Raw genomic sequence first — 24,769 nt, forward strand, 5'->3', positions numbered from 1 at the left:
GAGAACTCCCAGGAGTGAATGAAGCAAGGGAGCAAAGCTGTCCCAGTTCTATTTTACTACTAGACCTGCATATGGTTAATAATATGATGACATACATGGTAATGTTTCAAGTGCTTAATACGCGCCAGACTGTCTGAAATACTTTCTAGGCATTCTCTCATTTAATCCTCAGAAAAACTTTAGGAAGGGGGTAGGTTTAGCCCCCTTTAAACAGAAGAGGAAACTGAGGCTCAGAGAGGTTAAGAAACTTCTCCAAGGTCACACAGCTAGTAAGTAGCAGAACCAGGATGTCAACCTAGGTAGTCTGAGCCTGGAGCCCGGGGGTTTAAAATAACCACTTTGCAATAATAACTCCAGGAGAGCACGTGCGGGCCCCACATGCCTCCTGAAGGAGTGAGCTACCCTGGGGATATCAATCCTCAGCAAGAGGGCAGAGGGCAGGAGGGGGGAGGCAGATGCTCAGCCTCAGTGGGCTCACTCTGACACCCAGCACACTCCGGGCAGCCTAGAGTAGGGTGCCCGTGCCCCCCCTCCCCCCGTCCCTCCCAGCCCGAGGCCCAGCCTCACCCTCTTTACAGTCGTGTCCGTTCTCGTGGAGCCGGTAGCCGTTCCTGCACCGGCACAGGTAGCTCCCGAACGTGTTGACGCACTCGTGCTGGCACCAGCCGTTGTCCTTGGCGCACTCGTCCTTGTCTGGGGAGATCGATGGACTCTCCTTAGGGGAACTGCCTACTGGGGATGGTCGCTCTGAGCTCAGAGCCCTACTCAAAAGTGGCCTCCCTCCTCCATGGTGAACATACAATGACAAGCATATGACTGAACTGAAAAGTGATGTCACACACACACAAAGTAGCCTCCCCGACTGCCCCGACTCTGATTATCCTTTGCCGGGAGGAGGAGGGAGGCAGCATGTGTTGGGTGTTACATGGCCCTGGAATATATGCAATTCCCCATGCTACTAAAGCACTTAAATACATATATATGGTCTCCATCCCTACTCCCCACCGAGACAAGGAGCTCCTTGAAGGATGGGCTAATATTAACAATAATAAAATTACCACCACGTACTGAGTATTTACTATGCGATGGGCACTCTCCCAAAGCACTTTCCATACATATCTAAGTCAATTCTCACACGCCTTAGGAGGAAGGTGCTTATGCTCCCATTTTACAGATAAGAACACAGAGGCTGAGAAGGCTAATGTGCCAAAGGTCACTCGGTGAGCAAGTGGCCTATGTGACTGGAGGCCCGGGGTCATCGTTCACGATCCCACGCCACCTCCTGCCTGTGGAGTAGGTAACTGTGGGGCCAAGTGCCAGCCCTGCTCCACCAGTTCCAGCTGTTGTGACCTCAGGCACCCTTGACCTCCATGCTTCAGTTGCCTCATCTTTAAAGAGGAGTCAATAATGGTCCCTTACCTCACAGGGCTGTTGAGAGGAGGAAATGAATTAGTTCAAGAAAACCTCTTAGAACAGTGTCCAGCCTGGAATAAGTGTTAGCTTTATTTATTACTAAAGGCCTGGTGCACGAAAATCTGTGCACTCAGGGGTCCCTCAGCCCAGTCTGCACCCTCTAACAGTCCGAGACCCCTCGGGGGATGTCCACCTGCCAGCTTAGGCCTGCTCCCCGGGGAATTGGGCCAAAGCTGGCAGCCAGACATCCCTCTGGCAGCCTGGGAGCCCTCGGAGGATGTCCAACTAATGGCTTAAGCCATCAATTGGACTTCCTTAGTGCTGCTACGGAGGCAGGAGAGGCTCCTGCCACCTCCACTGTGCTCACCAGCTGTGAGCCCGACTTGTGGCTGAGCAGAGCTCCCCCTGTGGGAGTGCACTGACCACCAGGGAGCAGCTCCTGCATTGAGCATCTGCCCCCTGATGGTCAGTATGCATCATAGTAACCAGTGGTTCTGCTGTTAGAGTCAATTTGCATATTACCCTTTATTATATAGGATTATGTTTGAACTCAAGTGTTAGGAGGTGTTAGTATTATGGTTCTTCTAGCTCAAGCCAGGGTAGTACACAGCCCTCTCCTCAGCCAACTTCTCCTGTAATAACAGAGGGCCAACCTCCCTCCTCTGCCCTGCCCCCACCGGGGTAACTGCAGGGGTCAGGGGTCAAGGTGGCGTCTCCTCTCTGTACCCTCTGCCCACTGCAGATAATGGGCCAATGAACACTGTGAATCTTAGTCACACCCTCTTATTCCATGAGGGCAGGTAAGAACCCTTGGACAACACTTGAAGAATAGATGAGGATCATCCAGCACTAGCTCTGGAACCACAAGCCAGGGGAACCAGGAAGGAGCCTGCCCAGGGGCTGCAGAGAACACCGTCCTGCCCACCGCTTGATTTCGGGCTTCTGCCTGCACAGCTGGGAGAGTACGTTTCTTTTGTTCTAAGCCACCGAGTGGGTGGTAAACGGTTATGGAACTACTGTGAGGCAGGGGCATCGGGCAGAGAGGGGTGGCCTGGTGCCCCGAGGCTGGGAGCTGGCCAAGCCAGGTGGCCCTCAGCACCGCGGCCTCCCCTCCAAACCCCGCACCTGAGAAGAAGTGGGCCCGGAAGCCCCGTTTGGAGACCGTGTTGTCCGACTTGAACTCCACGCGCATGTTGTTGCTCTGCGAGGTGATGACCTCGGGGGTCTCGGAGCCGCAGAACCTGCCATGCAGCCTGGCATCGGGGGACAGGCCGCTGCGTACCTCCACGAAGTCGTACTTACAGACCTGCAAGGAAGTGATGTGGGGAGCAGCCCGGGGCCCCCATGTCTGTGCCCTTGATCCCTGCTCTGCGGGATCCCCTTCCTGAGAGCTGCACCCTGCCAGGGGGCCAGACAGGCTCAGCCAGGTCCAGCAGGAGGGTCCTCTCGACTCCCACTGGGGCCCCTCCAGCCCAAGGGACAGACCTGGGCACCCCTGACTATACTCTGGCTGTAGGGCTCTGCCTGGACCTCGGCTGACTTGGCCATCCCAGGACCATTGCCCAAAGGAGGGAACAGGCTGTTGATACCATCCTGGTCCCCAGATGCACCTCACCCTCTCCATTCCCCTCCGCCAGACACTAACCCCGAGATTCCTTCCCTCTCCCCCATCCAAGACCACCTCCTCCACTCTCATCCTGGTGCTCCTTGGATTTGTCAGTGACCAGAGGGCCCAAGCACTCTGTCTGCAGAGGACGTGCGGCTGACACTGCTGCACAGCAGGCCCCCGGTGCTGCGCAGCGAAGATGCCCAGGAAGCCGCCTCCCTGCCGGGCCCCTCATGAGTCACGGCCCGACACAATCCCCAATCCGTTAGAGCCCAGAAACATACGTCATTGCCTTCCAGCTCAAACACTTCAAACTGAAGGGAGATCTGGTACTGAGCGGGGGCCACCACCTGCCAGACGCAGTTCTTGTTGGTAGGGTAGTCCTTGGGCCACCCAGGGCTGGTGATGGTTCCATTCAGCTTGGTAAGGAAGCCGCCACAGGCCACTGCACAGGCGAGACAGAAGCACGATGGGTTTGGCGTTAGTTCCGAGTGACTGCGATTTCCCTGAAGCCGCGCTAGGCCCTGCTGCTCTTTGATAATAATAAAAAAAAGGTTAGACAATCTGAACCAATGAATTCAGCGTCCTTTCTTCTAGTCCGTTTCAACGGAGGCTTTGGAGGGATAAAGCTGAGGACAAGTCTTTACTGCTTTGAGAAATAAGGGCAATGCATTTGTGCTGACCTGTCACCCAGTGGCGTGGTTGGGGACCTCACATGGCTTGGACCAAAGGGAAGTGAGAGAGGTTTGCACCAGGCTATGCACTGTACTTGGTGTACGTCAACAAGCAGCCACGCAGGTGGGCAAGGAAGACAGAGCACCAGCCAGGCGGACATGGAGTGAACGGAATGTCCAAGTGCTCATGGTTTTCCCTTGCTCTTATTGTCTACCTTAGTAATCATGTGAATTTCACACGGTCACAGGAGCAAATAAGCGAAGGCTCCAGTTACAGTTTCTAGGATGGAGTCCACGTAATTTGGGCAGTCCTCTCACATTCACGACTTGACCCACTTGTGTCTCCCTCCGAGAAGGAGGTGGATCCGTGGTACTTCACGGTCAGCCAGCGCACCCACCTCTGCTCCGCTCCCCTAAGGCTTGCCCCCCATCCCCTCTCACTCCGGCGTGGCAGGTCCAACACCCACCTTCACAAGCCTTCTTATCGGCGGCCAGCTCGTAGCCAGGGTCACACGCACACTTGTAGCTGCCCAGAGTGTTGACGCAGCGCTGCTCACACCCGCCCCGATCTGGCCAGGAGCACTCATCCACCTCTGTTGGGGCAAAGGTGACTCCGGTTAAATGATGGCAAAGCTGCCTGGTCTGTTCCCCATCACAGCCCACATCCTGGGTCCCCGACACGTGTCCGCCAAGCACAAGCATGGCTCCTGGGGGACACAAGAGTAACTTGTTAGGCAGAAGCAGGGCTCGGCCGGGGAGAGGTCACGCCTGGATGCTTTCCTTCGTCGAAGGGTTCAGTCAGCTGTCTTCATTTATGATTTCTAAAAAGCCCTCAGAGGTTCCATACCAAAGGCCGAACCCATTTCGATGCCACCAAATCCCCCCCAGTCCCAAATGTGGAACTTCCCAGAGACATTAAATAAAGGGTGAGGAAGAGGGATGCGTTTCCAGATGAAGATGTGTAAGTATTCTCCAGGGATAGGACAAGAACCCGCAATTTAGCATTTTTATAAATGATCTGAAGAGGTGGGCACAGGGAGATCTTCAACGTCTCAGAAAACGCCGGGCTCTTAGGTTAGCCTCTGCTCAGGAGAATTCGCAGAAAGAGGCCACAGCGAGACTGAGTCAGCAGGGGAGCCACATGGGATTCAGCATCCAGTGTCTAGGGATGTGAATGGGGCCATTAAGTAACGTAAGTAGGACACCAGAGGAAGAACCAGGGGTTCATCAGAGAAATCTCCCAGACACATCCGCCCAGGGAACCACTGAAGACAGGAAAATCCCAGGCTTTGGGCATCTCCGAAAAGAGTGTCCGAAATAAAAGGAAAGATCATTATTTTCTGTCGCCAAGTTGTGGTATCTCTATCCCTGAAAGAGAGCATGCAGGCTGTGGCCTGAGCCGAGAGCCTAGTGAAGGGAAATCTGAACACTGAGACATCTTCAATGAACTCCAATCTAGGAAGTAGAAAGGGTTGGGGCAGGGAGGAGAGTGTTGGTGGTTTATAACACCATGGGAGGTAGGAATAGAGCAAGCACAGAGTTGTCCACAAAAGGACCGTATTGCACGTCAGTAGAAGAAATCAGGACATCTTTGAGTTCCTTGGTAAAGACCTGAAAAGGACCTGGGTCCTGCCACTTTAGCAGGGATTCTTTTAAGAACATTTCTGATAGATGGCTTTTTCCGACCCAGCTTGAAAACGCCCAGAAATAAGGCTCTCGCTGCTTTTCAAAGTATTTCTTGTCCTTTGCAATTTGAATTGTCAAAATTCAAACTTCCAACCCATTGGTCCTCCAGAAAATGCAAACCCTCCACCATAATGTCTCCCTCCACTCTGCCCTCTTCCAGATCAAATAAACCCATTTCCTTCCAGCCTTCCTTGTTTAGGATGCAGAGAATACTCACCAACCAGGTTGTTCTTCACTGGGTAAAAGACAGTTTGCAAATGTCCCATCATTTTAGCTATTAGATAGTAATATAGCTAATTCTAAAGTGATGTGTGCTTAGGCTCAACAAAGCCTTAAATAAGTCGGTCAGTTGGAGAGATATGCTCTAGGCAGGGGGTTAAAGTTGTCCATGGCCTCAAATAAATGTAAATATTAAGGATGCTAAAAGAGTGACAATCCTGCAATTACTTATCACTTTACAATATGCAAAGCACTAGCTTCTAGAACTTATAGAAGGAGGAGACTTGGCAATCAGGAGAAATAGAGTCCAGGCCTTAGAGTGAGCCAGAGACCCGGGTGGGATCTTCCCCAACAAACTGGGTGATTCAACCCCTCTGAGCCTTCCTCCTGCTTTATAACGAGGAAAATAATAATAACAACACCTGATTTTAGGGTTGTGGTGATTGAAAATGACACGTGTGACGTATCCAGCACATAGACACAGAGTCAGACACGGCAGCTATCCCTATAGGCCGCAGCGGGGTTCTTCTGAAATTCCTGTGGGTGCAGAGACACAGCGAGGGGAGTAGTGAAAAGAACAAAGTCGCCTGGCCGTACCTGAATCAGGTGAGAGTGGACTAGGGCAGGCCTGAGGAGGGGAGTGAGACAAGGCAGGAACAGAAAGAAGGCAAATGTGCCAGGGTGGGCCCAGGAAGACTAGATGAGCAGCACCACAGAGTCAAGAAACTGGCTGGCGGGCACAGGGAAAGGGTGGGAAGGAACTGTGGAAAAGGCTCATCAAAATAGACTAAGTTGAACAGAGGTCCAAGGGGTGGGGGGTGGGGGTGAGGAAGGAGACTGATGCCAGAAGATGCTCTGATTATGGACAGGACACATGTATGCCATAGGCAAGAAAGGGAGGATCACAGATGACTGAGCCTCTTGGTGCCATCTTAGCCACATGGAGGGAGGCAGGCTGGTGGCATGGATTTGGGCCTAAAGCAAAGGGAATGTTGTTCCTCCAAACACGAGAAGAATGGGCTGTTGGATCCAGGAAGGTGGGTGACAGGTATACACATACACCTGAGCTCCAGCCAGAAAGTGCAGTGGGATGTTTGGCCATTTCCAATCCTTCCCCAGCGTGGGTGGATGCAGGGAAGTGTCTGAGGGACCCTGCTTTCAGTGGGAGCCCGGCTGTCCTCTGTATCACCTCCACACTACGGTGAAGCAGCGTCTGCTCCAAGCCCAAGCGTTTGCGCTTGCTCTGGGCTGTAGTGGCCAAGGCCAAGTCTGCCAGAAAAATCTGGAAGGGTGTGGAGGTGGGAGAAGAAGCTGAACCAGGAATCGGTTTTGCATAGCGGGAGCTCTGGCTTCTGTGCCTTCTCCAAGTGGTATTAGGGAAAGAAGGAACCATTTTGTGGTTAGATAATGAGATGACTCAGGTAGGATCCCAAAAATTGTTTCAGAGAGGGTTAAGGAAAGAGAAGGCAGGGCACGTCCCTGAAGTTTTGAAGAAGTACCTTGAAAGATGCCAGTGCCCCTCATCAAACACCATATAGTGGTCCATCGGCAATGGGAGAGTGGCGAGTGGGGACCGAGGTGGGAATCCTCATATACTTTTGTGGGAAGTGTGTGACCACAATGGCCCTGCCAATCCTCGAAGGCTCCTGCCATCTCCTGAAGGAACCAGAAATGTGAGGTGCTCTGCCAGCTGCCCAGCCAGCAGGCTCTGAGAGGGATGCCATCTGGCACCCGGAGAGGGATGCAGAGGCCAGCTGGCACCCTGGTCAGTGTCATACGCCAGCTGGGCCCTGAGCAGAGCCTCTTGCCAACTGGCACCATGGCCAGAGCTTCTTAGACTTGGTCCAATTCTTCTGCGCGGCCTTCGTAGTTACTCTTCTAGCTCCTTTCACCAGAGAAGTCCTGACGCACGCACTGGGCACCGGGGATTCGCAGGACATCCTACTTACGGTCTCTTGGGAAACGGCTGGGCAAAGAAGCTGGCTGTGCCCAGCCTCTAGACCTGCGCTGACTGTATGGCAGATACCAGCCCCGTGTGGCTAGCAAACGTGTGAAACGCAGCTGGTCAAAATTGGGATGTGCTGTGAGTGTAAAGCACACTGGATTTACAACTCAGTATGGGGGAAAAACCGTAAACCATCTCATTAATACCGTGTATATTGATTATATATTAAAATGATAGTAATTTTTGGTATATTGGGTAAAATAAATATATTAAAAATAATTTCACCTGTTTTCTGTTTTTGCTTTGGTAAGGTGGCTAGTAAGTTTAAAATTACACATGTGGCTTGCATTTGTGATTGGCCTTTTGTATCTGTTGACAGCAGAGCTCTAGACTGCGATCTCCATCTCATTCATCCTCATGGGAACCCCAAAAGCTAGGTAGCAGGTTGCCCAATCCACAGATGAGTCTGAGCCTCACCCATTCATTCATTGCCCAGTAAGTATTTACTGAGGCCACTGTGGGCCAGGCACTGGGAATAGAGTGGAGAACAGAGCAGGTACGATCCGATCTCAGAAAGGAAATCTGGCTGCCGGAGAGCGGATGGCTAGTTAGACACGAGGGCAGGACTCGAAACCGAACTTCAGATGCCGAACCCAGGGCCCTTCTCCCTATACTCCCATGGTATCCAGAAGGCAGAAAGGACACAGAGCGTCAGCATCAAATCACAAACATGAATGAAAAGTTCATGCTCCTTTACTTGCCTGTGGCTTTTGGTCTGTCGTGGGAAGAGAGAGTGCTGTCTGTGGAGTCCTGCAGGTTCAGGGTCTAGTTCTAGCTCTGCCTCCTGAGAACTTGCTTCCTCAGCTTGAAAATGGGAGTAATGATAATGACTACCAAGGGCTGTTCTGAAGATCAAGTGAAATAACTAATGTCGTTTCTAGCACACTCAATAGATGTCTTTTCTTTGCCCTTTAATAGGTTCCAGTGAGGTTTCTACCAGCCCTGGTTCAGGGTCCAGGTCATTCTCCTTGATATTAAAAAGATGTCAAGCTGGGCCCATGCACTAAGTTGGTATAGTTGGGCCTTAATGAACACCTTCATGGGCTCATGGGCTTCTAAAAAGATGTTTGCAAATTGAAATGCCCTTGAAGTAGCTGGGTAACCTGTCCGCCCCCCCGCCCCCATACTGAGTCTGAAGGTCTCCTGGCCTCCTCCCAGGTTCACTCTTCTTTGGCAATACCATTGCCCATTTGTTTGCAATCTTTTTCACCACGTTAAGCTCTTGAAAACAAAGACTGTGTCCCTTTTTTGTCCCCAACCCCTAGCACAGCGCCTGACACATTGTTTGATGACTGCTGGATGAATTGAGTGGGGAGGAGGGAGAAGATGGGATCTTCTCACCAGCAAACGGAGCTGGTTATCATGGTTAGTTGAAGCAGGCCAGGTTCTCAACTCAGTCCTTACACACTCGCTTAGCATCACAGAGAGAAACACTTCTGCCTGTTGCCCTGGCTGGCATCTCCAGTGGGGCTGCCACACAAAATGCAGGAGGTCAGTAACATTTGAATTGGGACATACTTCCACGGAAAGGTCACCCTTCCTCTGAAATTCAGATTTCACTGGAAATCCTGCTTTGTTCTGTTTTCTCTAAATCTGGCCACCCTCATCTCCAGCTTTTGCTGGTCCTCTCAGAAATGTGCATCGCTGATTAGCAGCAGAACCAGGAATGGGCGTGGGGGCAGTGCCCAGGTATCGCACTGGAAAGAATCCCAATACCCAATGTATAGACCTGGGGATGGAAGTCAGGGGAGAAGAATGACAGGAGAATTAAAATAAATAGAATCAGAATAAAACCTCATGATCATTCATGACATGTGGCAAACAAAGTAAGGCCTCCCCAAACTGTCCATGACCTAGCCCCTGACACCTGTGAATCTGTTACCTTACATGGCAAAAAGGACCTTGCAGGTATGATTATATTAAAGATCTTGAAATAGAAGATTTTCTTGGATTATCTGGGTGGGACCAATGTAACTACATGGAGAGTCAGGGTCAGAAAAAGATGCACCTGCAGAAGCAGAGGTCTATGATGAGAAGGTCTGCATGAGAAAGACCGACCGGCCATTGCTGGCTCAAAGGTGGAAGGGGACGTGAGCCAAGGAGACTGGGGCGTCCTCTAGAAGCTGGGAAAGGCAAGGAAATCTGACTTTCAGAACAGTGAGATAATAAATTGGTGTTGCTGTAAGCCACCCAGTTTGTGATCATTTATTACAGCAGCAACAGGAAACTGATCCATGGCAACAGCAAGAAGAAATTGTCACTTTTTCCAGAGAGAAAAGTAACCATCTCAAACTCCTTCCTAAGCAAAAACAGTGAATGGGACTAACCATTTTACCCCGGGTATTCACTCACGCTATGCCATTTTCTCCTGACAACAACTCTGCCATAACCTGGTCGTGCCATTTTTACAAATGGAGGGACTGGGGCTCAGAGAGGTTGTATAACTTGCTCAAGGCCACCCAGCCCGTATGGCTGCTGCTAAGTCACATGCAGTCTGGGCAGGGTGGGGCCGGGACAGTGAGTTTCCAGGCACCTCAACTAATACTGTCATGTCTTTCTTCCTGTTATAATCACTAGCGTCTGAAATATACTTACTGTGGCCTGGCTTTTTTGCTTGGGAAAGAATTAAGTTTTGTCTCCGATTATTGAAAGCATTATGATCAATATGACTCTATTTCTGCTTGGGTTCTGCTCTCCCCAGATACCTCGAGACGGAAGAAAAGAACGCTCCCCATGCTGTGTGGCACTTTCAGCTCACACAGTGCCTCACAGCCATCGTTGCGTTGGGCTCCACGACTGGTTCGGTAAAATAGGCAGGTTCCTGCCCGTTTTAGGGAGAGGAACACCGAGGGTTCAGTAGGGACAGGTGGCTGCCTGGTCAGAGTCACGTGGCTTAACGTGGGTTCTCCTGACACCCATCTGCTTCTGCAGAACCTGGGAGAAGGGGCTCAGAGGGGGCAGCTGGGGAGACTGGGAGTAAGGAAGGACCAGGGTTTCTGGGTTGGCACAGCGAGGAGTCCTGGGAGAGGAGAGAAGAAAGGAAAAGCAGCCTCCTCCCGGTGTGAGTGGCACCACTAATCAGAGGACCTCCGCTGCAGACTGGATCTCCCCGTTCAGTGCGACCGGCACCCAATCACAATGTATTGGGGAGCGTCCAAGATGCCCTTATAGGGTGTGGTCTGAGTGGCTTCCGGGCCCTGAGAGAAGAGAAGGAAGACCTACCCATTCAAGGGAGTCCTGGGAAGCCCGCTGCGCCGGGGCCAGGAATGCAGGCCTTCCCATACCATTCTGGGTCTGGTTTCAACAAGACCCTGCAGAGCAGTTGGTCCCTAAGGCAACATAGAGGTTTGTTCCCCGAGCACCAACCCCATCCCCTCACTCTCCATCCTTCCCCACCCACTTGTAGGCTGGAGCTGATGCTTCGGGAGCGGAAGCCCTGGGTGGCCTCTCTGGCCCACACCAGGTAATGCAACGTACTGTCACACACTCGCCGTGTTTGGATTCTTGATCTGTCACTTGACTCTCTGAGTGACCCTGGGCAGCCCCTCCCAACACTGATCAAACGTGATCCAAACCCAACTCAAAGGGTTATTTTGGAAATTAAATAAATCGTGTAAATCAGTACCTTACACCGTTCCTGGCACACAGTAGGTGCTCAATTAATGCTAGCAACTACACAAATACATATTGTTATCAGTGCTCAGTTTCACTAAGGTTCACTGAGTTGACCTTGTAAACTTATTAAATCGAATTTCCAAGCACAGCAGCAGAACTATCTGCCACGGAGACCATGGCTGAGCCTGTTCCTGAGTTAGTCATGAACTCTGTTGGGGACCCCAGCACAGCCCTAACATGGGTCACTGGCTCTTCCCTGTAGGGAGCCTTGTTTATAAGATGCTAGGGTTCTGTATGGGTTTTGTGATTCTTAAGCCGGGGGTGGGGGGTGGGGGGGCAATACCTCTTTCTGTGACTAAAAATGGAAATAACTGCTAATTCATACCCTTGAAAAAATTGGCTGCAAAGCCCGCTTTATTGATAGAGCCATCGGACACAAACTTCATCCACATCTGGTTGGAGCTTGATTTCACGTCCTCCGGCTTCTCATAGCCACAGAAGTGGCCAATCAGGGTGCTCTCCTCCGTGGGGCCATCGCGAATCTCCAGGTAGTCGTATGCACAGCTGTCATGCCTTTCGACCTAAATGGAGAAACAGAGGCAACATAGAAGATGGCCAATGGCTTGGCCTTAAGGTTTCTAATGTAAGAAGGGAACCTCAATATCACTCGGAAAAATCTAACCAAGCGGCCAAAGGACCCAAGTGTGCCCCTGGCTTCTCCAAGCCGCCTCCCACCCGCGAAAACCAAGGGTGAATCAAGCTGCAAAGAGACTAAGAAATGGTCAACGGGGCAGGGTACTTCTACAACACTTTCCGGGATCCCATCCTAGACTTTCACTTCGATGACTCCCCCACCCTCTCTAGAAGCCTTCAGAAAGGAGACAAATATGATTTCAAAGTCTGCAAAGCTTTTGATACCAGATGTCTGGGTACAACACACCATGGGCTTGAAATGGCCTCTTAGGTTCCTATTTTCAACCAAACAATGGAAACCCATCTTCACAGAGCAGAGCGTGTCTAGCAAAAGTTGACATTTATTTCATCCTTGGAAAGACCATCTGAGCAGTGCTTACCTCAAACACCTGGAAGGTAAGCCCCACGTGAAATCCCTCTGAAACCGTAATCCTCCAAACACATTCCTTGGAAGGTCTGTAGTCATCCGGGTAGTTAGGAGATTGAATCTGACCAGCGTCTTTGTTAATGTCTCCCCCACACGTAGCTTTAGAAGGAGAACCAGAGAACCAGCTTTAGAAAGAGAAAGGGGGTCCCTGGTTGGATCTTACGGAGGAAGTTGGCCACTTATCACCACTAGGTGACTCCACTTGCCAACATTTTCATTCCCGTCCAACCGAGACTGTGCCTCCCGAAAGGCGTAATTTTGTTTGCGACTCAGAATTTTTTCCCTAGACGCGCACTAAGCATGGGGAGCAGTGCGTGTCCACCTTTGCTGTGCATCAAAATCCCTGGGAGAGTGTTCAAGCCATAGGAGCCGGGGCCACAAGTTCTGAAGGAAGTGGGTCTGGGCAGCTCAGAGCAGCAGTGATATTCGAGTTCCCCGGGTGACTCTAATGCGGACAGTAGAGGAGCGCTGGGACAGAGGGACAGGCCAGTGTGCGCACACATGCGCACAGGTGTCCACACACGTTCTTTCTTTCATAAACACAAAACGTTGGCCTCTCCAAAATTACCATTTAAAGCCAAAGGGGCCTTAATAACAACCACCTAGTGAGCTCCTTTGGGGGAGGAGGTAACCTGTGGAACAAATAGAAGCAGAATGGCCTGGTGGCAGCTGCCTAGAGCCCAGGCCTACGGTTCCCTCAACTCAAACACCGTGGTGGCCTCAGAGGCCCTTCCAAGAAATGTATTTGCCAATTCCCTGGCATTGCCCCAAGTCTCTTTTCACCAATGGAACAAACAGCGGCTCCAACAGGCTCGATGCTTTTCTCGGGCTCACACAACCATTCAGAGCTGCTCCTTCCATGTCCACAGGGTCCCATACCCCCCCCCCACCCCGACACCATCACGCTGGACTGGAATGGGCTCCAGCAGGGTGGTGACAGGTAGATGACGTCTGTCCGGAAGTGAGCACCGATGGCCCCCTGCTTCCGGAATGTGGAGGAAGGGAACGGTGGATTCCTCAGCCTGGCCCTTGCTGGGGCTGCCCCACCGTCAAGGTTCTGGCAGCTGCCGCACCTGCCTGGGACAGCGGGCTGCCTGGGAAGGACAGCGGCCTATCGGGAGCTGCCCAGGTAGCACCGTGAACAAACCTTCATACACCGCGAAGAAACCCTTGCCCAGGATGTTGCTGCTGCTCCGGAACTCCACCCAGAGCCGGCTGTCCGTGGAGACGAGGGGCTCTGGGGCTTTATCGCCGCAAAACCTGCCTGGGAAGCGGAAAAGAACGGTGAGGCTGCAGGTGGACAGTAAGAAGGGGCTCGCTGCAGACAGAGAAGCAGGGTTCCCAATGGGGGTCAAGGTGATCAATAACCCCGCCAAGGTGATCAATAACCCCGCCGGGGCAACTCATCCCGTAGCACACACAGGATGAACATGTGGATGGGAACAGTCACCCGGCGTGTGCCTTCTCCAGACTGTCTCAGGGGAATTCCAACCCCAATCCATCACAGTGCCCGGGGCGGAGCCCAGGCACCACTCCCTCCTGCCAGACGCGACTTGCTGAGGTGCTGAAGGTGTGGGGATAAGGTCTGAGGGGTGATGACTGTGCCCCCCTGGTGTTTCCCATTACACACACACCCTTCTCTTGTGGGCCACGCCCGAGGGCAGACGGTCTGCCTCCTTGCCTCAGAGAAGGCATGCCACAGGTCCCACGATGAAGAAAGCAGATCTTCTTGGCTTTTGAATGTCACAGTCTAGTCACAATACCAAAGATTTAGGAGACTACACAGTGAATAGGAGCACATTTCCCACCCCTGAAGTCTTAGAAAGATTCCTAGGATGGAGGAGTGAGGGCACCAGGGAGAGAGGGGATGGAGAGGCATCATGTGCCCTGTCCCGCCCTGAGCTGAGAGCTCTGTGGAAGGGGTGACAGAGGTGCTCAGTAGGTTTAAGGATCTGGGAGAAGCAGAGAACCGTGCCCCAGTCCCTAGATTTCGCTTGTCCCACTTGGGGTCAGCACAAACATGTCTGCGTGGTATGTTAGGACATGAGGTCAGAGATAGGCAGGTATGCAGAGTTCTTCAGGCAAAGCATAGCATGATGGGAGCAATAGGATGCCAGGCTCCTCGGAGGGACATGGAAGTAACTTTCCCATTGTCTGAGGAACTGGGGAGCCATCCAACGTCTTCTATGGAGACATGGACTCGGCTGGAGTGAGACAAGGAGGAGATACAGCAGACACTTAGATGGACAGATGTCTGGAGATCGGACAGGGTTGAGGACATCCCAGCATGCCAGCCGGCATAGCTATATGGAGGCCTCCCTGCTGCCACGCCCCGACACAAAGTCTGTCCCCCACCAGCACCCCAACCCGGGGTGGGGGGAGGAGGAGACACAAATGGACAGAAATTAAGTTCCCAATACCTGATGGAGAGGGCTCAATACCTGATGGTAGAGGCTGTTACTGAACTTTTGTTACTGAAAATTATAAATAAACGTTTATTTCTTGGACACTTGGGTATGAGTCTGACATTTGGACCCTCTACAGAGGAAAAGGGGAAAGGCCATGCCTTCCCAGTGCGTGGTCATCCTTGTCCATATTATTCCTAATGCCACGTAAGGTGGCGCGAGGCAAGGACAGGGATGGGGCAGATGGAAGACAGCTGTGTCGGACTGAGCAGTTCTCAGTGCAGACCAGTCCAGGACTACTTGGACTGGAGGTCACGGTTCTGACTGTGTGAGTCACTCGGAAAATCCATTGAACATTGGGGGACATGGGGAGTGACTGTTAGTCACTGTTATGATTTCTCTTGATTGTGGTGATGGTTGTACAACTCTGTGAGCATGCAAGAAAACACTGATGTGGACACTTACATGGTGAGCTGTATGGCATGTGAATTATATCTTCCTCTCTATATTTTTTTGAAATCCACATTTAGCGAGCACTCTCTTATAGCCAGCACCATGTGAAGTTACACCTTGAAGCTGTAACCCTGCTTTGCCTTTCTGAGAAATGGGGGAGTAAGTTATTTCCTAGTGGCCAACTGTGGCACACATTCCTTGGAGAGACACGGGGGTAGAGGCTGCTAATCTCCCTCTGCTTCCTTCCGATTCTGGCCACCTGCAGCCTTTTGGATTTGGTGAGCTTAATATTAGCGCGATGAGCTGAAACTGCTGCCAAGAATCCAGCGAGGAAAAAATCTGTGAGAAGCCTATAAATTTTCGATAATGGCTCCTCTGCCATGGCCAATTAGTGTCAATTAGTTCTTGGAAAAGAATACACAAGCGTGGGGAAGTATTGCTTACCAGTGAGGGGACGCAGCCGCTGGGCCTCTGTTGGGCAACGCTGGTTCACAAGGAATTCCTTCTTAGCCCTAGCCCAAGGGTCAAGTCCAAACTCTCCTTGTAAAGCCCCAGCTGTCACAGCCGCTGGGGACTGTTTCCAAAGGAGAGAGGGACTGCCACTGTCTTGCTGCCTAAGAACCCAACCGGACGTGATAAACCACCCACGGCAGGGCCACCGGACCAGCCGTCTCCGCTCAGTCCTCCGGAGGAGGTAGGGGTTACAGACCAAGGTGTATTTTACGGCCTCGGCAGAGCTAGACTCAGCAGAATAAATGACAAATTATTTCTATGTCTCTCCTCAGGTCACTTGTGATTCTTAACCAGAACCCTCTATAGTGTCCCTGGGCTGATGTCTCAACATTCTCTTCTTCACCAAAATGGTACTAATAAAAACCCCCTTTTTATTGAGCATGTTTATACCAGGCACTGCACTAAGCATTTTACACGGATTAGCTAATTGCACCCTCTCTCCCCCCTGAATTAGGTACGACTATTAATCTCACTTATGAGAAAACTGAGGGTTGGAGAATTTAAGTTGAGTTACACTCTAAGTTGTCAGTAAACACAGGGTTTGAACCGTGGCAGTCTGAGACCTTGACCTTCATCATCAGGTTCACCGTTTTCACCATCATCACCATCGCCACCATCCAAAGGAACTTCCCGGTTTAAAGTACAATTCTAAATGCTGGGCATTTCTGGATCAGTAGACAGCAATCTGCTCTGAGAATGTAAACATCATTCCCACTTCCCAGTCTGGAAGCACATATGGGAGTGAAGATCAAAGTCTCAGCCGTAAAGCAAGTCTGTGGCAATGCCAGGCTCGGCTGTTGGACGCGTTTCTGCTCATTTGGGAGGCTGCCCCTGCCCAGGGAGCCCAGTCGTGGGGCCACGCGACACTGATTGGCCAGCCTGGCCTTTCTGAACTTCCCTCCCCACTTCAGGGGAAGGAGGAGAAAGGGCTTTTGTGTGCATTGTGGTGGCAGAGAATACTCAAGGACAGTGCTGCACACAAGAGTACATTGTTAGAGTCACTCCTCTGCAGAAGTAAGGGAGGGAATCCAATTAACAGGATGGCATTTCAGATCGCTGGGTGAGTGCTCCATGCGGCCACCTTCCTCCCCGCTTCAGGTGCCATCTCATAAGTGACCCCTGAAACTGAAAAACCGATTTGATATCTTTAACCGGCCGTGAAATGTTCTCAATCTGCTTACATTTCCCTTTAATCACGCTGTGAAAACCCCGGTCCCAAGCAGCCTCCTTCCAAGGAGACTTAACAGGCTGGAGAGAAATTGGACTAGAGAAAAGGTGTCAAATTCCTAAATTGCAATCTGGTTCCTGGCTTGGGAGGAGGAGTTTAATAAGGATATCAAGAGAGGAAATGCAGATGAGTGCACGACAAGTAGGCTCCATGGGGCGTCATAAAGGGTTCATTCATAAAAAAAAGTTATGCACCCATTATGCCTGGATTTTCACACACTGCCCTGGGAAAATATGCGATGCACGGTTTTTCAGAGCGAGATGCATACTTTCACAATTCGCCCTAATCCGCTCTCCCTCCTGCCAAAGGGGCATTGACCTGCCTCCTCCCGGCAGATTTCATGGCACTGACCCCTCCCAGGGACCAGCTCGGCCCACACAATGCACTTGTTCCAAACACAAAAGTTCACTAACAACTGCATTTGGAAACATCAGAGCGGGCCAAATAGTTGGCAAAGGAGGATTCCTGTGAATGAAGAATGGTTGCAGGCACCGGGCCATGTCTTGGCAGCAAGACACACACACACACACACACACACACACACACACACACACACACACACACTGCAAAAGTGTGTAAAATATAAGCCCACCCAAAACAAAACAAACCATCACCAACAACATCAAAGGACAGAAAAAGCCCCATTTAATCTATGAAAGTGCGGCCAGAAAGACCAGGATCTGTAGTGAGAAAATTGTTCTTTCAAGAAAAGGGAGCGAGTGGCTATCCATCCGCCATGCCCATTCTGGTGCGTGCCTGGGCCCTCTCTGGGGAACTTCAGTAGCAGAGAGCTTCCTCCTGCTGAGCCCTTTCAGTCTATCCCACTCCTGGGGGAGGATAGGGTTGCCAGATTTAGCAAACAAAAATACAGGAAGCCCAGTTAAATTTGAATTTCAGATAAACAGTGAATGGTGCATTTTATCTAGCAATCCTAGGGGGAGACCCTTCTCAGATACAGTCTCTCCCCATCACCAGGACATCTAAGTTCCAGTCTGACCTCAGCCATTAGCAGGTGGTGTGGCCTTAGAGAGTTGGTCCACACTTGGGGAGCGTGGTTTTCCCCTAAGGATGCGGGATAAGTAACTCGAAGGTCCCTGCCAGGCTGAGGGGTCTGTGTGTGATTCCATGTTCTCATGTAACTGCTCCTTTTACTATCTAGCTATATAAAAGCCTAAGTGACCATCGCAACCAAACGGACAACCGAACAGGCTGCATGGGGCGACCAGGCTGGCAGGGGGGTTAGTGAGGGGCGACCAAATGACTGAGCAGCAGGCTGCGTGGGGTGACCAGGCCAACAGGAGGTTTAGTGAGGGGCGACCAAACGACCGAGCAGCAGGCTGCGTGGGGTGACCAGGCCGACAGGGAGGGCAGTTGGGGGCAACCAGGCCGGTGGGGCGGGGGTGCAGTTAGGGGTGATCAGGCAGGCAGGCAGGTGAGCGGTTAGAAACCAGCGGTCCAGGATTGTGAGAGGGATGTCCGACTGCCAGTTTAGGCCCGATCCTGGCAATCGGACATCCCCCAAGGGGTCCCGGATTGGAGAGGGTGCAGGCTGGACTGAGGGGACCCTCCCCCCTGTGCACGAATTTTGTGTACTGGGCCTCTAGTTTTAATTATAAAATAACTAGAGGCCCGGGGCACGAATTCATGCACAGGTAGGGTCCGATCGGGCTGGGCTGGTTGGGGAGAGGGGCCACAGGCAGTTGGTTGGCCGGCCCATGCCCCTGGTCAAACTCCTGGTCGAATTCCTGGTCGAACTCTCAGTCAAGGGGATGATTTGCATATTAGCCTTTTATAATATAGGATACCAAATGCATCTGGTGTACTTGGTACTAGACAAGCACGTGTATGTGCATTTGTAGGTCAGTGGGATCATTCCCTGACCCGGCTCCTAGGAATTCCGATTCAATATTCTCCCAGGAATCTGTACTCAGAAATCTCCCCAGCTGATGCTGGTGTGCAGCCTGGGTTAGGAGCCTCTGCCACCAGGAATGCAGCCTCTGTTGTTTTTACCACATCCAGTCAGTGTGACGGGTAAAGCCATGCCTCCCTCGGGCTGCTAGCATACATCACATATGCTCACATTAGACAGGAGGCAGGAACCCAGGGCAGACAGCCTCCGACCTGCCCTCGGGAGGCATGACCATGTGCCCTGCGGTGTACACACTGTGTATGCATGGCCCGGGGATCCTTTTTTGGCTTGCTTACCTGGACTGCTAACTATCTGATTCCTCCTTGTGTTGGGAGCCTAGGACCCCCACTCAGAGCCTGCCTCGGCTCCTTGCTAGAGCACCCGTACACACAACTTCCTACCTATCTGTACCTCTAAGAATTTAAACTCAAGGCCCTATGGACAGAGGGGGCTTGTGGGCTCTTTCAGATGGCAGCTGACCTGGCTGAGACCCCTTGGTCATACGAAGCCTAAAACCTGCCAGGCCCCCTGGGATCCAGCCAAAGCCTCCAGCTCCGTCTCTTCTAACCCACTCCCGAATCGGACACGACGTCAGGCTCAGCCTGGCTGTGCAACTCCCCAGCTTAGCTCTCTTCTCTCTTTCCTGCTTCCACCTTAGTCAGCTGTCCCTACAGCAGCTCACTCTCAGGCAGCTCACAGCATAACACGGTGGCCTTTCTGTCCACGTGAACATAAGCCAAGGACCAAGCTCTCACCGAGAACTTAGACTCACAGACTGAAAGCCCACCCTACAGACTACTCTAAAAATGAGGACATTTGCGATCTGCTTCTCTGTCTCCACCACGGCTGCTATTCCTGGGAGATTCCTCATGTCCACCCCCCGGGCACCAAAGCCATTGGTCCTCCTTATGACGTTAATCTTCCCTGGTCACCCCTGAGGCAGCTCTCTTCTGGGGACCAATCCTGAGTGGACTGACCTTCTTCTTTATGCACCCTGCCCACTGCCTCTCACTCAGGGGTCCAAGCTGCCTTCCCATGTATGAGTTTGTGTACGTTTATCTCTCCAAACTACTACATGCTCATTAAAGAAAAATGAGAAAGTAGAGCTAACCCAGGAGCAACAACAGAGTAAATACTCCATCATCCTGAGATAACCACTCTGTATAATTTATTTATATTTATAATCCTATTTGATATTCACATTGTAGATCACAGGATGATTTCTTCCAGGTGAATCCAGCCCACACAATGACTTAGGCAATTTTGGTCAGGATATCCACTGTTCAGTTTGCCACACGACCCTCCACGCCTTGTTTTATCATACCAGCCCCACTTTCCTCTTTTACACCTCATTTCTGAAGGCATCTGAGTTTACAGTGCCAGCATAATAGACGTAGAAAGGTACTTTTTGTCAGAATGGAATCCTACTGCATACTCTATTTTGTCATACCGTTTTTGGTGTAACAATGTAAATGAACACCTTTCTGTATCAATAAAGGGTCACCTCCAACTTTATTTTTAATGGCTGGATAGTTTTCCACTGAAAGGATGAATCATGCATTTATTCCGCTAGCCCCTGCTGTTGAACATGTAAATTGTTTTCGATTCTTCCTGCTTCAGTGAGCATCCCTGTAGCTAGAGCTTTGCACACTTCCTTAATTAGTTCTCCAGGACAAATTCCAAGAAGTGGAATTGCTGGGCCAAAGGGTCTTCACAGTTTTAAGAGCTTTTAACATGTGTGGCCAAATGGAATGTTCAGGGTTTTACAGTGACACAGCCCCCTGAGAGCTTCCTGTGACTCCGTCTGGATGGACCCTTGCAAACATTAACGGCATCGCACAGAACACCCGGTCGCTCCTCTCTCAAGGCTTTCTTAAGTCAACTCACCCAACAGTGGGGCTTTCCTCCAATAACCATCCCGGACCTCCACGTAATCGTACCAGCACAGGCGGCTTTTAAACAAATCCATGGACGTGAAGTTTAAGACGATCTGTAAAGAGTCACCACAAAGTAAGTTTTGGCAACAAAGCCTGAGGAGTTTTGAGAGACGCATCTCGCATACCGGTGTTCTCACGTTACCCCTTAGCATACAGAGCTCTCAGACCACAGTCGGAGCGTCCTCTCTAAAACACACTCACAGGAAACCGCGTGACATTAAATAATAAACCTTAAGCAGGATGGGGGGTAAACAGAGGAGATGGGTCCTTCGGTTCCGTCTGGGGAATAAGTCGAGCTTTTGAAGTCACTAGGTGGTTTACAGAAAGCAAGATGCATTAAAGCTGGGCCAGGATGCATTGAGCCTGGGGATGCGGAAGGAGGTAAGGGGTCAATGAAGTTCAGAGATACGAAAAGATCTTATAACATCATCAATCATACTCAAGGGCCTGGGGTTAGCCTGAGTGCATCCGAGTACCTCCGTGATCAATGTCCCCTCGGCCATGACCTCACTCCTCTGGGGTGTGGTGTGTCTAATAGCCTCCCTACAGTTCGCTCGCTTGTTCATTCATTCATTCCACCTACTGTGTGCCAGTCTGTGCTGGCCTATCAAGACAAAGATCAGAAAGACAGGGTTCTTGCCTTTAGGGATCTCAGACAGAGAGGGAAGGGCAGGTGTGTCAAGCCAATTAGAACAGCATGAATAAATGCTGCAGAGAGAGGAATAGGCAGGAAGGGTGTTGAAGAGGCCCAACGAGAGAGAACTGAATTCTGCCCAGGGACCCTGGAGAAGGCTTCTCGGAGGAGGTGGCATTTAATCTAAGGGGAACAAGGGTCCCGTGGGCAGAGGAATAGGGTGAAAGCATTCTGGTGAGAGGGGTGACATGAGCGAAGGCAAGGACGTGCCCGCAGACCTGCACTGCATTGTATGGACACCCAGCCCAGTTCCCTGTGTGTGTGTCTGGATCGAGGAAGCAGAGGAGAAAGAAGGAGCGAAGGCTGGGAGGTGGGGATCAGTTGGACAGGAAAGGAAGGTTCCAGTTCTTCTGCCCATCCTGAGGCCATTCAGTGGACGCCCTGTCCCCACTGGTGCAGGGGGGCTGGGTGACCCTGCACCCAGGAGCTGCTCCCATGAACTGGCCCTGGTCCCCACCGCAATCCTTCCAGCTCAGGGCTCCGCTGGCAGATGGCCCAGAGTTCAGACTTCCCCGCTCCCATCAGCCCCATGGATCCCGCCGTGCAGGTTGCCCGTGCCTTTTCCTGCACTGAGCAGCCGGGGCTCGTCCAGGCCCGCCCTCACGTTGTCCCTGCCTGTGCTCAGCGTGTCCCTGCTCCATCATTTCTCAGGTCTTCTTGCTCTGCAGGGTCTCACTGAGGCAGCCCTGCTCCATCCCCTGCACCTCTGACCCTACTCTTTTTCCCACCTGGGGAACCTTTCTCTCCCTCAGTTCAACTCTCTCTAGCATCTTCCTCCTCCCACTTTTGTTTATATTCAAACAGCCCCAGTCCCTGGTCTCCAAGTAAACCCCTGGGCTGGAGGGCTGCAGGTCCAAGGTTCCAGTGCCCCGTTGGCCAAATAGAACAGACGGTTACTTATTCGTCTTTGTTCTCCGTGGGCCCTCTGCTGGGGGCCTCTCCTCTCCGGTTTTGCCGCACTAGCTTGTCCTCTCTCCACTGTCTCTCTTTCTCTGCTGGCTCTTGTCTTCTTCACTCCCCATGAACGGTGAGGCCACCTCAAAACAAAGCACTTCCCGCCCTGGCTGGTTTGGCTCAGTGGATAGAGTGTTGGCCTGTGGACTGAAAGGTCGCAGGTTCGATTCCAGTCAGGGGCACATGCCTGGGTTGTGGGCTCCATCCCTGGGGGGATGGGAGGGGTGTGTGCAGGGGGCAGCCGATCAATAGTTCTCTCTCATCATTGATGTTTCTATCTCTCTCTCCCTCTCCCTTCCTCTTTGAAATCAATAAAAAATATTTTTAAAAAACAAACCAAAAAAAGCACTTCTCTTCCAGCTTTCCTGTCTGGAGGTGACACCATCACCCCAATCGCTCAGGTGCGACACCCTGGTGTTATCTCTCCCTTCCCCCTATTGTTTATCCCGCTGCTGACAGACTCTTTTCCTTTAAGGTGTCTGTGGTCCCTGCTTGAAGGCAGTCTCCGGGCCCCTTCGACAGCTCTTCCTGCATGGCTCCTGCTGGGAGGACTCCTGCACCCCTCCTACGGTGCCCACCTCCAGCCTGCACAGTAGGGCTTCTAGATCCATCTTGCACTCTTGTCTCATGTTTGCTAGAGCCCTCCTCTGCTCAGAAAACGTCAGTGGCTCCCTCTGCCCCCATCTCATAAATTAAAGTCACTGCTTACCTTCCAGAGCCTCCAGTGCCCATCCTCATAGGTGACCTTCTCTCTCAGTGCACCCTAACATAGCCACACAAAGGGAACCCTCCCCAGGCCCCGCTCAAGAGCCCCTCCCCCTCCCTGAGTCCTCTGACACCCGCAGGGACACGGCCTTTCCCCGTTGGAACTCTCCCCTCTCCTTCTCACAGTGATCCCAGAGCAAGTGTTTTAGAGTCCGGCAGAGATGGATTTCTTCTTAGCTCCACCTCAGGGAAATAAGGGATCTCAGGGAAATACCTGTGCTCTTGGACCTTTAGTCTCTCGTCTGTAAAACAACATGCACGCCCCTGCGCTGTTGAGGGGCCTGCACAGGAAACTGTGCAAAGAGTGTGTGGGGCTATGCCTCACACCCACTGTTCAGGGTCTCAGGACGAGGAGCGCCTTTGTCCACAAAGCCCTGAGCCCTCCTAGGAAATGAAGAGTCATTACCAGAAAATAACAGGCCAGCTCCTCTCCTGTGTTGTAGTGTGTGTGTGTGTGTGTGTGTGTGTGTGTGTGTGTGGAGAGAGAGAGAGAGAGAGAGAGAGGGATGTTGCTCTTTGAAACTAGACCAGTGGTTCTCAACCCTACTTGCACATAGAATCACCTCAGAAGCTTAAAAAAAATACTGGTGCCACCCTGGCTGGTATGCTCAATGGTTAGAGCGTCAGCCCGTGCACCAAAGAGTCTCAGGTTCAATTCCCAGTCAAGGACACAAACCTGGGTTGCAGGTGCGATCCCTGAACCCTATCTGGGAGTGTGTGGGAGGCAACCGATTGATGTGTCTCTCTCTTATCAATGTGTCTCTCTCTCTTCCTCTCTCTCTCCCTCCTTCCTTCCCCGCTTCCACTCTCTCTAAAAATCAATGGAAAAAATATCCTCGGGTGACAATTAACCAAAAATAAAAAATAAAACAATACTGGTGCCAAGCAAATGCTCCTCTTTCAATCGCATTAGACTCCCCAGGGGTGTGGAGGAGCCTAACTGAATTCTAAGTCTCCTGAAGACAGAAATTGTACCGTCCACTCCCTTCGCATCCCCCTTCAGTGCTTATACCCAGGTGGACTGGCTCGGGAGTGCTTGCTAGCTGGTTGCAACACAGTTCTGTAGCCTTTGTTTTTTAAAATTTCAGAAAGGAAATGTTATTACAAATTCCTTGGTAACACATTCATGATCTGAATGAATGGGATAATTATTCAGGCTAATTACTTTAAGTATGTTAGTGAGCCATAAAGGCCATAGGGGAAGAGGTTACGAACAGGAGGTGATAATGCGAATCAATCAAGTTTGCTAATTACTAGCAGCTCTGGGGAAGGCTGGGTGAAGCAGAAATTGAAATAATTGGTGCAGGAATCTCAGTGATATGTATTCTCCCTGCCCCCAGTTAGCAATAATAATTAAGGCTGGGCAAAATCTTACACAGTTCAAACACATCACAGAGCCTCTGCTACACAGGGGCAATTCAACAATTTGGGGATTACAAGACCCCTTCCTCCTCCTTCTCCTCCTCCTTCCTGCCTCCCTCCCACTGCCGCCCCCGCAGGCACGGGGATGGCTCTAGAGCCAGAGGAAGGGTGTGTGCGTGTGTGCGTGTGTGTGTGTGTGTGTGTGTGTGTG

The 24,769-nt window shown here is 51.5% G+C and overlaps 1 protein-coding gene across 1 annotated transcript in view; it reads right to left on the reverse strand.

The window, feature by feature from the left end:
* Positions 1 to 24,769, reverse strand: part of TLL2 (tolloid like 2) — a 100,476-nt gene that overhangs the window by 8,882 nt on the left and 66,825 nt on the right. The window contains exons 10-17 of the mRNA XM_008144118.3: positions 20,734 to 20,836; positions 13,486 to 13,602; positions 12,292 to 12,437; positions 11,604 to 11,799; positions 4,161 to 4,286; positions 3,304 to 3,464; positions 2,539 to 2,719; positions 568 to 693 (exon numbers count right to left, since the gene is read on the reverse strand). Coding sequence (XP_008142340.2) covers positions 568 to 693; positions 2,539 to 2,719; positions 3,304 to 3,464; positions 4,161 to 4,286; positions 11,604 to 11,799; positions 12,292 to 12,437; positions 13,486 to 13,602; positions 20,734 to 20,836 — 1,156 coding nt within the window. The remainder of the gene's footprint in view (positions 1 to 567; positions 694 to 2,538; positions 2,720 to 3,303; positions 3,465 to 4,160; positions 4,287 to 11,603; positions 11,800 to 12,291; positions 12,438 to 13,485; positions 13,603 to 20,733; positions 20,837 to 24,769) is intronic.

Source organism: Eptesicus fuscus, chromosome 17, assembly GCF_027574615.1.
Source record: "Eptesicus fuscus isolate TK198812 chromosome 17, DD_ASM_mEF_20220401, whole genome shotgun sequence".
NCBI classification, from domain to species: domain Eukaryota; kingdom Metazoa; phylum Chordata; class Mammalia; order Chiroptera; family Vespertilionidae; genus Eptesicus; species Eptesicus fuscus.